The sequence below is a fragment of the Neovison vison genome, chromosome 6 (genome assembly GCF_020171115.1).
Source record: "Neovison vison isolate M4711 chromosome 6, ASM_NN_V1, whole genome shotgun sequence".
In the NCBI taxonomy this organism is placed as follows: domain Eukaryota; kingdom Metazoa; phylum Chordata; class Mammalia; order Carnivora; family Mustelidae; genus Neogale; species Neogale vison.
In genome coordinates, this window is record NC_058096.1 from 2281707 (window position 1) to 2297854 (window position 16148).

General features: G+C 64.3%; 1 protein-coding gene across 2 annotated transcripts in view; it reads right to left on the minus strand.

Moving 5' to 3' along the window:
- Positions 1-1693: 1693 nt before the first annotated feature.
- The window catches only part of RRP1 (ribosomal RNA processing 1), a 28902-nt gene continuing 14447 nt past the window's right edge, over positions 1694-16148 (minus strand). The window contains exons 11-13 of one of the 2 annotated variants that reach the window (XM_044250808.1): positions 15947-15966; positions 15017-15130; positions 1694-2229 (exon numbers count right to left, since the gene is read on the minus strand). In XM_044250808.1, coding sequence (XP_044106743.1) covers positions 2102-2229; positions 15017-15130; positions 15947-15966 — 262 coding nt within the window. In that variant the 3' untranslated portion in view covers positions 1694-2101. Of the gene's footprint in view, positions 2230-13782; positions 14259-15016; positions 15131-15946; positions 15967-16148 lie in introns of those variants that run through there. The other variant, XM_044250807.1, reaches the window with a different exon arrangement.

A 16148-nucleotide genomic window follows, 5' to 3' on the forward strand; every position in this document is an offset into this window, starting at 1 on the left:
GCACCCACAAGGCCCGGGGAGACGGGTGCCCTCACCTGTGCCGGGCACCAGCGGGACAGCTTCCCTGCAGGACCAAGGTCGGGTCCGCTGTCCCGGAGGTTCTGACGAAAACCCACTGCAGAAAGGGACTGGGCAGACGCCAGGCACGGGGGCAGCAAGTGTCAGAGTCGGGGAAGAGGACAAGCCACAGTTACAGAGCAGAGCCTCCATGTGCTGCCCAGACGCCCCTGCAGCCATGACGGGCGGGCTGGCGAGTGCGGGGCGGCCAGCTGTCCCGCACACACACACACTTGCACACACTCCACGTTCCTCCTGCACTTCAAGCGTGTGCGTGTCCCTGTGGACCCAAGCCGGGAACGAACACAAACGCGTCTGTACACAAGTCTCGGCCCCCGCCCCAGCCACACTCACCCTGTGAGGTCACCAAAGCCCTGTGTCTGCCAGGCCCCAGGGTCCCCGGGTCAAGGCCCTGATGCTGCCCACCCCCTTGCTGGTTCCAGGGAGGATGTGTCCCGGCCGCTCGTAGCAGCGCAGATGGGGGGTTGTGGGCAATCCGGGCCGTCCAGGCAGCTCTCCGGCGAGGGGAGGGCTGTGTGAACCCACGGGGGCTCCGCCTCGCTCTGAGCCACGGACCACACACACCTACAGCGCACAGGCAGCGGGACTCGACAGAGGCCGCCCCCGCACCCCAAGGACACAGCCCGCCGGGCCCGGCTGTGGGACACCCTGAGGCCAAGGGCCAGGCTTCCCGAATCAACGGTAAGAAGAGCTACGGCACCGTGAAGCTAAGAGTCGGGCCCGGTCTGGTGGCTCCCAGTAAGCTCCGTGGGGTCACCCCAGAGCACAGGAGCACGGGGGACACCAGAGCTGCCACATTCACAGCAAGTGTCACTGACAAATGAAGGCTCAAACAGCACCCACATGGTGCGGTGGGGAGGGGCACTGACCCCGCCATGACGTGCATGGGCCTCCAGGACACACCGCGGAGCGAGGGACGTCGGGCACAAAGGTCACGGAGTGCGCTTCCGTCCACAAGACTGCGCAGCAGAGATGGGTCCGTGGAGACAGCGAGAGCATCGGGGGCCCCGGCCGGCAGGTGCGGGTTTCTCTGGGGTGGTGGGCACACATGGCCATGGGATGCAAGGACCGTGCAGGCGAGTGTCCTCAAGGCCACGAATGGTGGTTCCTAGGTTGTGTTTTACCTGCACAAGGACGCTGTGAATCATCACGGGGATGACTGACCACACTGGAGGTTCCAGGAGGCGTGCATGGGCCGGGACCCTATTCAGACACACAGACGGTGATAACTGTGCAAGTCAGGATGGTCACTGCTTGGTGGGGAGCACAGGGGGGCGCCCCCGGGGGCTGCAGCATGCTACTGACCCGGCTGGGATCCCCTTGTGACCAGGAGGAAGCCAGATGCTGCCTTTGAGCGGTCTTCTCCCCCTGGCTTCTGGGGCGGACAGACTCGAACACACACGCCCTATATGATGGCCCGTAGGGTCAGGTGCACAGTGGCCGTCCCAGCAGCACCCGGGGTGCTGATACCGACCACAGGGAAGAGAGGGTGAAGGTCACCCAATGGTGAGAATGCACGCGCTTCTCTGCAGGTCAGGTCTGGAAGCAGCAGGCTGCCTGGCAGGGCCCAACCCTCCCTCCAGGGCCCTGCGTCGGGGGACCCTGTACCCCAGAGACCACCAGGAGTGTGCACAGAGCACGGGTAAGTTACCGAGGGCCTGGCCTGGGACAACAGCACATTCTGCATGGGTTTAAACACTTTCTGTTCACGTAAACTACGAGATGACTTATAGTTAAAATGATTTCAGTTTTACAATATAACCAAATAATCTACTTTGGTCCCGCATAAATGTTTGGCTTTTCAAACATCTCGTTTCTAAATCCCTACAAGGTGACAATAAAGGGAAAGCCATGAAAATGGGATTTTCACCTTCCCCCTTTCCGCAGTTTCTTTGAAGGACCAGTGGCCCGTCCTGTGGTCCCCCTCATGTCATTGGACACGTCCTTCTGTCGCCGGTGGTGGTGTCCTCCACCAGGAGGCCCATCTGTCTGCTTGTTGTGGGGTCAGCACCGCTGGTGTCCATCACCGGGACCCTCGGGTCGAGTCGGGGCTGCGCGATGGAGCCCACGCTTCCTTCCTCCATTGATTCTCTGAAGAAAGCCGCCCGCCTCGACTCGGCCCTCCTCCCGCTGGGGCGGGTCTGGGAGCATCTGGATGGGAAGGGCAGGGTCAGGGTGTGGCTCTGGCCCTTCATTAATCCTTTTCCAAAGGACAACAGGGTCCCCAGCACCCTCCCGAAGTCCTCGGTGACGTGCTCCCTCCTGATCGTCACGCGACGTGCACGTCTGACACCCCTGTGACAGCTCGAGTCCACGCGGCCTCCTCGCTGACCGTCTGAGCGCCGGCCGGGGCCCCGCACCGCACTGCCAACATGGCACCCGTGACTGGAAGGACACTAAGTCACCCTCGGGGTCGCGGCTCCCATGCTGCACCTGCCCACGGCGTGGTGGGTCACGCATGGCAGGGAGAGACCCTGGGGTGGGCGGGGGCAGCACGGTGGAGGGGTGGGGACTGTCCCGCCTGTTCCTTCCTCTTCTGACCCTGAGATGAAACGAATTCCTCGTGACAGTTCATCTTCCGCTTTCTTAGCTCTGGGACACAGGGCTGTTGCGGACGTTTAGAATGTGGGGAGACCCACCCCCCCCCCCGCCCCACGCACACGGACGCTGCCCGGTGTTTTCAAATAAAAGGTTGGGGAGCGCCTGGGTGGCTCTGAGGGTTAGGCGTCTGGCTCTTGATTCTGGCTCAGGTCATGACCTCAGGGTCGTGGGATCGAGCCCCGGGTTGGGCTCCACGCTCAGCGGGGAATCTGCTTGGGATTCTGTCTCCCTCGGCCCTCCCCGATTCAGGTGCACCCGCACTAGAACGGAGAACACTTGCTGGGCTTTGCGGAGAGCAAGTCACGGCACCGGTCACGTAAGGTGTGTTGTGGTCTGGGGACACAGAGTTCCACAAAATGAACCGCCGTCCGTTTTGTGTTAGAATCTGCAGCCTGATCCCTGCTAGAAAGGGGACAACCACCCCCAGAAAGTCGCTGAAAAACACATTAGCATTTTTGCCATCGCTGCGGCAGCAAAGGCACTTTTCCTGACGGCTCCTGACGTACGCAGCTCTCGGTCCGCAGACCTCTGGGCCCGCTCCGCAGACCACAGCGCCCGCTGGGGACTGAACCGCGTGTCTCCCAAACTCGCAGGTCCTGGTCCTGACCCCCAGCACCGTAGAACGCGACTGTGCTTGGGAGGTACAGGTGGTTCGGTGAAAACAAGGTCACCGGCTGGGTCTTAACCCGATGGGAGCGGCACCCCGAGAAGGGGGGGAGGACGCAGACACACAGAAGAACGAGCGGAGAAGACGGTGTCCGCACGCCCCCGCAAGGCCTCAGGAGGTCTGGGCCGCAGCTGGTCTCGGGCCGCGGTTCCAGCCTGGCTCCGCGCGTAGGTCAAGACAGGCCGAGCAGACGACACCGCCCCTCCCTGCTGGCTGCCCCCGGCCAAGGACAGCGCCCCAAACACCTGCTTGGCTCACGGCTCCGCCCCCTCCGGTGTGTGTGCCAAGGTGACCGCCCCAGAATGCGCCTCCCCCGCCACACCCAACGGGCCACCGGCCCCAAAGCCCAGCTCTTCCTCCACGGGAACGTGCACTCCCGGACAGTGGAGCCTGGCGCGTGGTGGGCCCTCCGCGGAGGTTCAGACGGCGGCTCCATCCCAGGGAGAGTCCACGGCACAGCCGGCACGCAGCTCCCGTCCCAGGGCCCACGCACAGAGGGCCTGCACTCCGGCCAATGCCCTGTAGTCACCGCCTCACGATCCTTCGTGATTTTAAAGAGAGGCCCCGTAAGTTACTTCTGCATGGTTTTATTTATGTATGTATTTATTTTAAAGATTTTCTAAAATTTTACTTTAAAGATTTTATTCATGGGACACAGAGAGAAAAAGAGAGGCAGAAGGAGAAGCAGGCTCCCCACTGAGCAGGGAACCCGACGCAGGCCTCGATCCCGGATCCCGGAATCCTGACCTGAGCTGCAGGCAGACGCCTAACCGACTGAGTCACTCAGGTGCCACCTTTTTTTTCTTTTTGAAGATTTTAATTATTTGACAGACAGAGATCACAAGTAGGCAAAGAGGCAGAGAGAGAGGAGGAAGCAGGCTCCCCAATGAGCAGAGAGCCCGATGCAGGGCTCAATCCCAGGACCCCGGGATCATGACCCGAGCCGAAGGCAGAGGCTTTAACCCACTGAGTCATCCAGGTGCCCCCCAGGTGACTTCTGCCTGACTTTAAAGAGGACCCCACACATCCTACAGCCGGTCCCGCCTCTGGCACCCTCCACCCCGTTCCCGGCACGGCCCCCATACCTCAAACGTCCTCACCACGGTCCTGCCCATGTCACAGCCAGTGATGGAACCGGGGCGGGGACGGGACCAGTCCAAACAACAGGACCCAGCCTCGGGATGGGCCCGGCTCTGAGGCTCACTGGTGCTCCGGAGCTCTGGGGGGGGGGCAGGCAGATGATGCGCCGGCCGGGCCCACGTCCCGGCTACCCCTCTCTGCCCTCCCACCTTCTCAGGGCAGCGGGATGAGAATCCCGACTCGGGCTCTGCTTCCAGAGCCACCTGGTCGAGGATCGCCCCGGCCTGCTGCAGGCCAGCGCCATGCCCACAGGGGCTGCAGGCTTCAGTCCGGCTCACAGAGAACAGGACCCTCCCATGGCAACCAGAAACCCAGGCAAGGCCCCCCCGGGTGCCTGGCCGACACATCACAGGTTCTAGTCCCAACCCAAAGCTGACCTCCAGCGGAGAGCGGCTCCGGGTTCCTCCCTCCCAGGCCTCCTGGGAAGCCCTAGCAAACAGCAGCCTCAGCTCAAGCCCTGAGCCGAGCAGAAAACCTGCGGCCAGCCATCAGCGGCGCCGCCTACCACTCCTCGCCCGTCGGGAGCTTACCCCAAGGACAGGGAAAGACTACGCTTCCTGCTGTGAAACCCCATGTGGGGGAGCCCCGACTGGACGAGCCACCCCACCCCACCCGGTACCTCCCACTCAGATGTTGTGGGCCCGGAGGTCCCGTGGAAGGGACTGGGTGGCCATCAGCAAGGCCCCCCCTCCAGAGAGAGCGTCTCCAAGCCGGCAAGTGAGGGCCAGCGGAGGCCCAGCACAGCCACTTGGTGAAGGGACAGCAGCCACGGGGGGCTGAGCAGGGAGAGGGACCTGACAGCGGTGACCTCACCTGAGACCTGCCCCACCTCCAGAACGCCCCAGCGAGGGCCAGCGAGTGCCCTCTCCTGTTCCCACCAGCCTGAGTCTGCCTTCGGCTAGTCGGAGCACTCCAAAGCCACGTGTCCCTTCTGAAGCCCAGCACAGCACCGACCCACGTCTAGGCAGAACGTATTACATGAATAATCACAAGACGAGAAAACAGCAACGGCCGTCCAGCAAGCTGCACAGACATGGGGCTGGGAAGCACACGGAAGGGCTGCCTTGCCTCCTAGAAGTCCCCACACACGACACAAATTCAGGGACACCCCCCCAGGGCCCAGTCCAACCAACACTGAAACAGCCGGGTTTGCTTCCTGCCCAGGAAAGATGCGGAAGAGAGGGTTCAGGTCGGTTTGAAGGAGGCACCTTTCAGACCGGTGCTAAGCAAAGGGGCTCTGAAAAAACGCTTTGGGTTGGGGCTGATCTGGAAGCCCCGTTTCCTTGGGGACGTGGGGCTGAGAGAAGTGGGGGGTGGCCCCGTGGACAGGGGACCCTCGGAAGTGGAGCTGTGGGGTGTGTAGGCCTCAGACCTCAGCAGGGAGAATGGGCAGGGGGACGGCTTCTCCACACGTGGGTGACCCTGAGCCTTCTCGCAAGACGGCGCCGTTCTACCGAACAGGAGGGCTGCCAAGAGCGAAAGCGACCCTCCCTCCCAGGGGGTGAGGGCAAGGTCCAGGCCGCTCAAGTGCCACGAAGGAAATGAGGCCCTGGGGTGAGCCCGAGGGGTTCCCCGAGGTGTGCTGGCTCAGCCCCCAGGAGGGGTCTGGCCCCCCGGCATGAAAGGCAGGATCCACTCCCCGGAAAGATTAGCTCAAAACCTGCGCCGGGAAAGGAGCCAGCCCAGGAACTAACCTGCCACCGGGAGAGCCGGGCCAGCCACCAGCCCGCGGTTCCCCGCTCGTTCCCCCGCCCCCTGAGCGGCCCAGGCAGCTCATGTCAGGAGCTCCCAGGGCGCCCTGACACACAGAGGGCTGGTGACCCCGAGCTGGGTCAGTCCCGTCCCCGGCCACAGGGCGCTCTGCAGCGCAGGGTGAGAGCACGTGGGAAAACCGGACGTGGGGCGGGGCGACCAGGCTGCGGACGAGGTGGGGTGATGAGGTGACCCAGAACGCCCCCTTCCCGCCCCTGCCCCGCTGCCCGGCACCAGGAGCCCTGGACCCGGGCCAGAGAAATCCGCAGCGTGGCCAGGCAAGGCGGGGCAGTTTGGGTGGCCAGGCAACTTGGGGCCACTCTCCGGCTTAGTCAATCCAACCGCCCCCACCCCCCACATGCCAGTGTTTTCGATCCCTTTCATTCTGGCAAACCTCCCAGAGCAGGGAATTTTCCAGGGGCAGGAAAGGGACGGGGCCAAGCTCTGAAGTGTAAGACTCAGGACGGAGGCGGCCTGGACATGGGGGCTGTGGGTGGCACGTGCTCAGTCGGCCCCAGAGTGGGTGGGCCTGTCCTAATCAGGCACGTTGGAGTGCAGAGGAGAGGACGGAGGAGCGGACCGGCGCGGAGTGGCTGCAGGCACCGGCCGGGAGCTGCCGACGGTCAGCAAGAACAGAGGCCTCAGGCCCCCAGCTGCCGAGAACCGCATTCTGCCAGCAGCCATTGGGCTGGGCCGGAGACCCCTCACCTCCCCTGTGACGGCAGCCCTGCCCCCAGCTCGACTCAGCCCAGGAGACCCGAGCAGGAGCCCGTGGGCTGCGCCCTGACCCCTGACCCTGGCAGTGCGGTCCCAGCCCCACATGGCAGCACTGAATGCACATTTATCGAGAAAAGCGGAGAGAAGAGAGAAAAGAAACAAGAGGGAAGGGGGTGACCGCAGGGAGGGACAGCAAGCCAGGCTGTGGGGGGCTCAGGACACCCCAAGGTCCAGGGCCCTGCCGGGGAGCACAGGCCCCTGCAAAGAACCGAACGTCATCATCCAGAGCCCCACCGCGCAGGTTCCAAAGTGAGGTGGGCAGAGGAGAGGAGCCGTCCCCAGTGCCCCCATGAGCCAGGCCCTGTGGTGGGCGAGAACCCAGCACAGCCACCCAGGGCCCGCCTCAAACTGTAAAGGGACCCGGGCGTGCCCACCGGCTGGGTGCATGGGCCACACCGCTGCCCCCTCTCCTTGCGTTTTGTGTGGGGCCTGTCAAACACATCGGGCTCCCCAGCTGAGCAAATGAGTGGCAGAGGCAGGGGTTGGGACACACGGGCAAGACCTGAAGTTCGGGACCTCCACTGCACCACCCCGGGAAAGGAGGGCAGGTCAGACTGGTTCCCCACAGCCTTCAGCCTGGGGTTCCACCCACACTCCTGGGTCTCCAGACACGGGGTGCCAGTGGCAGTGGGGACAGCCCCGTGGAGGGTGGAGAGGTCAGAGATCACCGACCCCGGCCCACAGGCAGATGCGGCAGTCAGGGACCCACCTGAGAAGGAACCAGGACATCTTTGCCACTGACTCCCCTCAGGACAGGAGAGCGCTGGGTCCGTGAGCAGGCAGGGGCACCCGCCGCCACCACCCCCAAACCTGGCTTCCAATAGGCCCCAGGGGCCACACTTCTCCTTTGCCTGCACTGTCGACCCCTGCCCTGACGAATCTAGAAGCTTCCAAGAGGTAGGATGTGCCGCAAGCCCTGGAGTCACAGGCCCCACAGATTTCCCAGGCCCATGTGCCAAGTGTGTAGGGCTGCCTCCACGCTCTGCCTTCAAGGTCGGCAGCGGCAGCCAGGAGCGCCCCGGGCAGGGATGCGCGATCTTCCCAGGGCCTGCTTCCCAGCCACTGGCAGTGAGAGGTCTGCAGGCTCCGGGATGGACGAGCGTGGAGGACCTGCAGGGAGGGGCCTGGGTGGCTGCTCCCACGCTGGCATCACCTGTGGGGCCAGCTAGGCCGCTGGGCTGACCGGGCTGGGTGACGATGCAGGCACCATCCCTGTCGGACAGACCCAGTCCTGCTCACCCACCCGGGGCACCGGGGACAGCGCCAAGAAGGCCACAGCTGCAGGGTCCAACCCTGTGTTCAAGAAAAAGAACAAGATGGGGCTTTAACCACTGGCCAGAGGGAGACCGGGCCGGGAGGGACCGGAGATGCCATCCAAGGACCACGGGCGCCCCCAGAGGCAGTGGGGGGAACTGCACCCACCCCCTGGGGCAGGTCCCAGAGGGATGTGTGGGTATGAGGGAGAGGACGTGGGGGGAATCGGGGCCAGGGGACATCCCCAGAGGCCACGCAACTGGGCCCTTCACCCACACAAGGACAGAGGGCTCCATGCAAACAAGGCTACTCCACCGAGAACCGCGCCATAGGCGCGGACGCCGTGGAGAGAGGACACCACAGGGTCACACATGTGGGAATAGTTACTTTACAGAGAGCCCTGCCCCGGTTCTGTCTCTCCCGCCGAGGGCGGGCGACGGACAGGATGAAGGCACACGGGTGGGGAGAGAGGACGGAGGGCTGGCACAGCAGGGCGGTGGGGACGGCAGCCCGTGGACGGCAGCAGGTGAGTAGGGGGCTCACGTGCACAGACAGGCGGAGCCACGCTGGCCTCGGACCCGCGCCCACAGGCAATGCCGCAGGCACAGAGCCGCCTGCATGCGAGCTCCGTGTGCACACGTCCTCTGATCGGCAGCTCCGGGCAGCACAAGCCCCCCTGGAGAGGCAATGCCATGGCAGCCGCCAGGGAGCCGTGAGACCGGGCTCTGGAGCGAAGTCTCAGGGCGCCTGGGGAACGGCGGCTGCCGCGAGACAAGGCCCCGCCTGGCACAGCTCCCTCCAGCCAAATCCGGTTTGGGAAAGAGACTCAGCCCAACTCACAAGCCAAGCGGCCCCTTTCAGCGGAGTCTCCGAGCCTGCCCACTGCTGGGGTCGGCTGGCTGCCGCGTTCTCTTCGCAGCAGAAAGGTCATTTGAGGAAACATCCCATCTGGGATGTAGCTGGCCCTCACAGGCTGCAGGCTGGGCCCGGGAGCCTGTCCCCACACGGATGGGGGTGGGTGAACAGAACATGCACGCCCCCTGGGGCCCTCCTCTTTCTTCCGCAGGGCCCGGGCCCCAGGACAGGCCCCCCTGCATCCGCCCCTCCAGCCCACGCAGCAGTCCACCATGGCTGGGTCTTCTCTGTTCCCTGCCGTCCACGTGGTGAACTTCTGGGCTGGGAATGAGGACAGTCCTTTGCTGCCAGACCCCTAGCGATTAAGAGACTATTTTTTTAATAAGGCAGCGTGTGAAGAGGCTGGCACTACCCAAGCCATGGGCCGGAGAGCGTCCCAACCTGGGGCTGCTGGCAGGACTGTCCCCAAGTCCACCCTCAATCCCACTACCAGAGGGCCTGGGGCAAGCCGCCCTGGCCAGCCGGGTACTCCCCTGCGTGAACCTCCCACACCCCAGCCCCTCCTCGCCTGCCGGCCCTCAGCCCCAAGACCCCCTCTGCTGCATCCCTGACCTCTCTTTGGCCTGGGCATCTCTTTGCCTCCCAACCCCGCCCAGACCTGACTCCCTCCTGGTCGTGGCTAACTAAAGTGGAAGGGACTTAGAGGCCGCAGTGGTGTCTGCTGAGAAGCCAACTCAGAGAACCCCAGGGCTGACACAAGCCCTCTGGGGATTCAGCAAGCCACAGCGAGAACAAGGCTGGAACTCTGGTGACCCGGGGCTGGTAGCCCAGAGACCACGGCAGTCTCTGGGCACCAGGACGGAAGCCCCGGTCCCGCCTGTGTGTGCCAACACACAGGTAACCGCAGAGCTCCAGAGCGCGTGTCCAGGAGAGACCCTGATGCGGGGCGGCCAATGACCACAAAGCTGTGAATGACGTTTGTCACTGGGATGTGAGTCACTTTGAACAAAAGCTGTTTGTTCTAGACCTTTCAGCAGTTCAAAGGAACGATCAACTCATAGCCCCGTGATCCGTGACCCACGGCCACCCCACGCTGGGGGCTCCTGCCGGTCCAAGAGCTTCCCACAGGCTTTCTCCCCACGTTGAAGGAGGCCCCCAGCATGGGGCTTCTCCTGTGGATGAGTGAAAATGTCTGAACGGGCTGCGGCGACAGAGCCAGAGAAGCCCTGACTGCTGTCCTTTAAATAGGCCATGGGACAGCCCAGCGGGCACACCGGTAAAGCAGCTTCAGAACAAAACAAGACAGACCCCAGGGGACCCGTGCCCTCGGCAGCCCCTCCTGAGCCGGGCTGGGCCGTGCCTTCCCGCCCCCTGGAGAGGCAGCTGGTCCTGGGCGGAGGATTCCTACTGCAGCACAGGCGATGGCCAGCGGGCACCCCCCCACTGCGCAGCCAGCCGGCCATCACCCAGTGGTCCAAATGGGACATGCGACAGACACAATCACAGGGACGGATTCCGACCCGCAGATAAAACAGGAAACCACCAGCCAGCGACGCAAGTCACTCAAGGAGCCCGCGGAGCTTGGTGAGAAACTGGGTCCTGGGGCTCGGGAGCCCCGCAGCATGGACCCCGCCAACCTCCAAGGGAAGAGGGCCACGTCCACCAGAACCCTCCGAGCCAGGGTCAGTGAGAAGCCGAGGCCCGGGCGGGACAGAGAGGACCAGCATCGCTCCGGACTGCCACTGAGGGGCGCCACCTGCGTCAAGCCCAAAGGAGCCACCAGAGGCCCGCAGTGGGGACGTGTGAGATCGCCAGCCTGAGACCCGCCGGCGTCCGGGTCCTGGGTGGGAGGCAGAGGTGCGAGGATCTCGTTCAAGGGGGTAAAGTGCAAGGACCGGATGCAGGCGGCCCCACATGGGGCGCCGGGCCGCAGAGGGCAGCACCCAACACACCGCGGAGGGGCCCAGGCTAGCTCTGACTCGATGGCTGTGCCGTGGGTGAGAGACTCGGAGAACACGCACCGAGTCGTTCCAACTGCCGGACATCAAGTCGGCACGGGACTCCCGAACGGTCTGGGTAATAAAGGTCATCACGTTGACAACTCCTCTGGGTTCTGGGTTATTCGGGGGACAAGAGGCAGCGTAACCCTCAGCGCAGCAGGTCACGCTCCCGTCTCACAGGCAGTTCCCTGAAGGCTCACCCTGGATGTCCCCTCGCGACAGCACACGGGGAGAGCGGCTGAGCCAGGGTCCTGAGCGGTCGCCTCCTGGAGCCCGTCGGCCAGATCCGCGGGGGTCAGGCGGGGCAGGGTGGGACAGCCCAGCGCTGTCCCCTCCGCGGGGTCCTCGCGAGCTCTCCACAGCCATGAGCATAGGGCACTCCCGGGCCGTCCCAGTCTGCTCGGACCAGCTGTGCCACCGTGTTCACAAGGGCTTATGGTGTAGGCGGCACAGGGAACCCTCGCCCGGAGGTGGGGACCGTCGAGTACCGTGGTCACTGGCCACCAGGCCCTGCATTCCGCACCGGGTTACGTGACCGAGAAGGGAAGGCATGTCCACGCAGAAGCCCACATGCAGGGCCGTGACCGAGGGGTGGGCAAGGGCCCCCCGGTCCGGGTGCCCCCGCTTTGTCCAAGTTTGCCTTACGGCACTTCGTGCTCACGGAACACCGGCCTTCCTGTCCTTGCACACCCGAAGGTTTCCGCTCTGGGGGACGAAGGGGGAAAGCGAGGACAGTGTCCAGTGGAGGGTTTGCAGCGCGTGCGGCCCCCTCCTGCCCGGGGAGCCCCTGCGGCATCACAGCCCCCGGTCACCGGGACTGAGCTGCGTCGCTGAGCATCTGGGCCTGATCTCGACACTTGTGTGTCCGTTAGCCAAACACGTCCTGGGATCAGAGAGCTGGCGAGCGGGGATTCAGGGTCTGGAATTTCCCATGAAAACCAACAGTACTTGCTTCTTCGCCGTAGGCCGTCTGGGCTCACGGAGGCTTTCACAGGAGCGCGGGGCTTTCGGATGGCAGAGGGAGCCCGAGTGTCCACACAACGCAGCATCACAGAGCCACACGGGGAACGAAACCCTTTCGTGTGCGAGGGACACGGGTGAACCCTGGAAGCATGCCGCGTGAGCAAAGCTGCACACGCAAGACCTGCGTGGCTACGTGACAGTCCAGGATCGGGACGTGTGCACAGACACGAGGTGGGTTAGCGTCGGGCCGAGCCCAGGGGAGGACAACTCGAGGACAGCCATCTCTTCCAGCACGAAACACTCGAACACAGACTCTGGCGCTGGCTATGCGGCTCTGACCGTACTGAGAAGTACAGACGCATTCGGGCGACACGGGGACTTGAGGCACACGAGTGACAGCTGAATAAAAAGGTTTTAGAAAAAGAATGCGTGGGGAGATACACATGACTTCGCTCCTGGACACAGGCTCTCCCATGGGGAGGCTGGCAGTCACCCTCGATTTCCTCCCGAGGTTTCCGCGCTCTGCCCTAGGAGAGCATGACCCGGCGGAGGACACTTCCGGTCAGACACGGGGCGGCCCAAAGCCGTCCCAGCCTGCTGGTGCACAGTCACGGTGTCCGCACAGCACAGCGGGTGAGCCAAGGACCACAGTGTGGGCTGAGAACGGCCTAGAACCCAGCGCTCAGGAAGCCATCTGGTCGGAGGACAGCAGGCAGGACTTCCGTGTTCTCGGGGATTTCTACAGTGCGCTTGTTTCCTTAAGTTTTTGACCAAAAAATTACAACCAGAACAATACAGCATCCTGTCCCTGCCACACGAAGAAATGGCAGGAATGGCAGCAGGACCCCCGGCCCGGGGCGCCACTGGCAAAGATGGGGTGGGGGGAGGACCCGGGGGCTCAGCCGCGTCCGCCAGGCCACCTGCCTGGGCGCTGTACTGGGCTCGGCCCCCCACTGTGCCACGCGTGCCGGTCATTTTGGAGAACGGGAACTGCTACCTCCAGATGAGTAAGCCTCCCCCCACGCCCAGCCCACCCCAGCAGCCCCAGCGCTGTCCACCCAAGTGACAGAAAGGGGGCCACCAAGTGCCACTCCTCCAACAAGCTGCAAGGCGTTCGGAACCGGGGTTCAGCTGAGGCCTGGATGGGCCTTTTGCTGGGCTCACCGCACCGCTCAGCCCAGCACTGACCAGGCCGGCTGACCCAGACGGCACTGACCTGCCACGCACCGCAGCACCACGCGGAAGTCCCGGGAACCACGCAGCACTGCCGCCCGCGCTCACGCCGGGGCTCTGCACGCGCTCGGCTCAGTACCCTCCCCGGACCCACAGCAGGGCGGACACAGGGTTGGAGGTGCTGAGGGGAGCCGTGAGGGGCACGGCGGGGCTGCGCACTGGGGTCTCTGCCTCCCGGTCCCACAAGCCGACCTCCCTGCCTTGGACACGTCAACCCCAAGCCATGGGCCCCCCCAGCCTTGGACAGGTCACCCCCAAGCCATGGGGCTGACACAAGAACAGGTTCACGGACGGCTCTGGACGCGAGTCTGTGAAGAGGCCCACAGAGCCACAGCTACCGCTCGCCTCCTCCTGGACTCGGACACACGCAGAAACGGTTTCCGCCACACGATGGACCCGAGACACCGACACGACTGGGGAACCAGCACTGTCCGCTCACACCACTGGCCGCCACCCTGCTCCTAAGAGCCACACACACTTTATTCACGGACACTCCCACGTCCGGCCAGGCCCCGGCCCAGGGAGGGCCGTCTGCCAAGCAGTTGTGGGTCTCCGGGGGCTTCCTGGCCTGACCAAGGTCAGCAAGGCGTCCACACTCTCTGCGGCCCGACCGCCTGCCGACACAGCGTGTCAGAGAGCCGTGGGAGTCCGTGTCCTCCGTCTCAGGAACAGGGCCCTGCGGTCCTGGGCCTGCTGGGGTCACTTCCGGCTCCGCAGTGGCTGCTGCTCGGTCTGTAGCTCCTGGCATCGGGCTCCCTTCACTTTGGCCCCAGCCCGAAGCCGCCGCCTCTTTTTCCGAGTCCCTCTGCCGCCTGGGCCCCCACGCTGCTCCTGGGGCGCCACGGGCTCAGCCCCCGAACCCCGCCGCTGCCGCCGCCTCATCCTCCTCTTGGATCCGGAGCTCGGGTCTGGACACGAGTCCTCCTTCCTGCCTTTCCCTAAAACAGCAAGGCCACGTGAACGAGGCACCGTCAAGGCCTGGTTACCCCACTTCCGTTCTGACTGCAGGCGCAGCTCCAGGACCCCACGGAGAACACGCAAGAGGACCCGACAGCCTCCGCAGCATGCCCACCCCCGCCAACAAGAGTGTCCCTGCCAGTGTGGATGTCAAGTCCCACGGCCATCAGGCAGAGATGTGAGACAGTGCTGGCTCCCGACGTGGCAGGCTGACCCAGGCAAGCCCGCAGGAAAGCCAGCAGGCCGGCAGACTTGACAGGTGAGTCTGCCTTGCGAAGGTTAAGACTGAGGGGTGGGCCGGCTCGAACCCAGGACGGAGTGGACCACCCTGGTGCACGACAGAGTCACGGGACGGGCCAGTGAGCACAGCGAGGGCCCAGGCGTTAAGCCAACACAGACGGAGATGACCAGGGCAGGAACAGAACCAGGGTGAAGCCAGGAGACCCTGCCAAGGGCAGAGCCCAGACCGAGACCGTTAAGCACACGCGGGCAAACACAGGAGGGCTCTCAGCCAGGGCTGGGCCCACACCTGTCCCTCTTCCGCAGCCCTTTCCTGCCCTGCCTGGTCCCGCGCACACAGCCCATCTGCACAGCAACGTGGCCCCGTGGGGCAGTGCGCGCAGGGCAGCCCCCGCAGGCCTTTAACCACAGTGCTGCGGACAGGCTGGAAGGAAGGGGAGAGCGAGGCAGAGCCCGCAAATACCAACGCCCCATCGGCGCCACATGCCGCCCGTCCTACCTGGATGGTTTTGTGACCTGGCTTTGGGCAAACGCTTCTTTGTCCTCCTCTCCTGCTCCTCATCTCGCAGATTCCTGTAGGCTTTTTCCGGTACATCCTCCTCTGGGAAGATGCCTACAGACCAAAGCAGGCCGTCAGGAAGCTAAGGCAGGGTGGGTGTTGTCAGTGTGCACGTCGGGGCCGCGAACAGCCACACGGGTACCACCACCATGCACTCCGTGCCCCATGGCCCCGTGCTCAGGCCCGCGCAGCCGCCAGCGGCTCCAGACCGTGTAGGAGGTGGGCCGCCAGCCAGAGCCAGGTCCCGGAGCCCTCCCGCTACCTCGTCCCCGATTCCCTAAAAGGCTAAGGCTGAGAGGGCCCACGGCGATGCTCTCTGCGTCGACGGGGTCTGTGCATGGGAACCCACCACACACACACGGTATTCACGCACACCGACGCGTGAAAATGTTACCAACAAACACCGAACCTGAGCGCCCAAGGACCTTGTGGGGACAGAGGGAGGGAGGACACGAGACAAGGACAGGAAAACACCGAGGGCAGAGCCACGGTGGCGGCCGTGAAAGCTCACACCATCAACCACGCCCCCAGTGGTGCTCCGTGTCTAAAACCTCTCACAGCGGGAGGGCCACGTCCACGGCACTGCCGACCACCCACAGGGCAGGCCACAGAACTCATGGGACACGCAGGTTCTTCGGCCCCTGCTCTGGGGACCAGCACTGGGCGTTGGGCCTCCCAGGGATTCTGACACACCCGGACCCAAGAGCCACCGAGAGGGGCAAGGACGAGCCGCAGAGCCCCCCAGGACCCTCTCCCGAAGAGAGAGCCCCGCCTGGGCAGCGATGGACCGTGGGGTGGGCAACCACGGGAGCCAGTGCGCCCAAGACGAGGACGGGGCTCCGGGCCAGGATCTCGGCTTGATATGCTCACCTTCGGCGAGGTCCTGCAACCTGAAAAGAGAGACAGGTGCTCACCGGGGTCGCAGCTTCCACACGAGCTGGGGCACGGCCCTCCCGCTGGCTGCCCCGGGGACCACCCTCAACCACCGCCCCTCCATCTGGGTTCTGAGGGCGGGATGGAGGCACCGAGGGGGTGGGGCGGAGGCGGGTGGGGCAGAGCAACAGCAACTCCA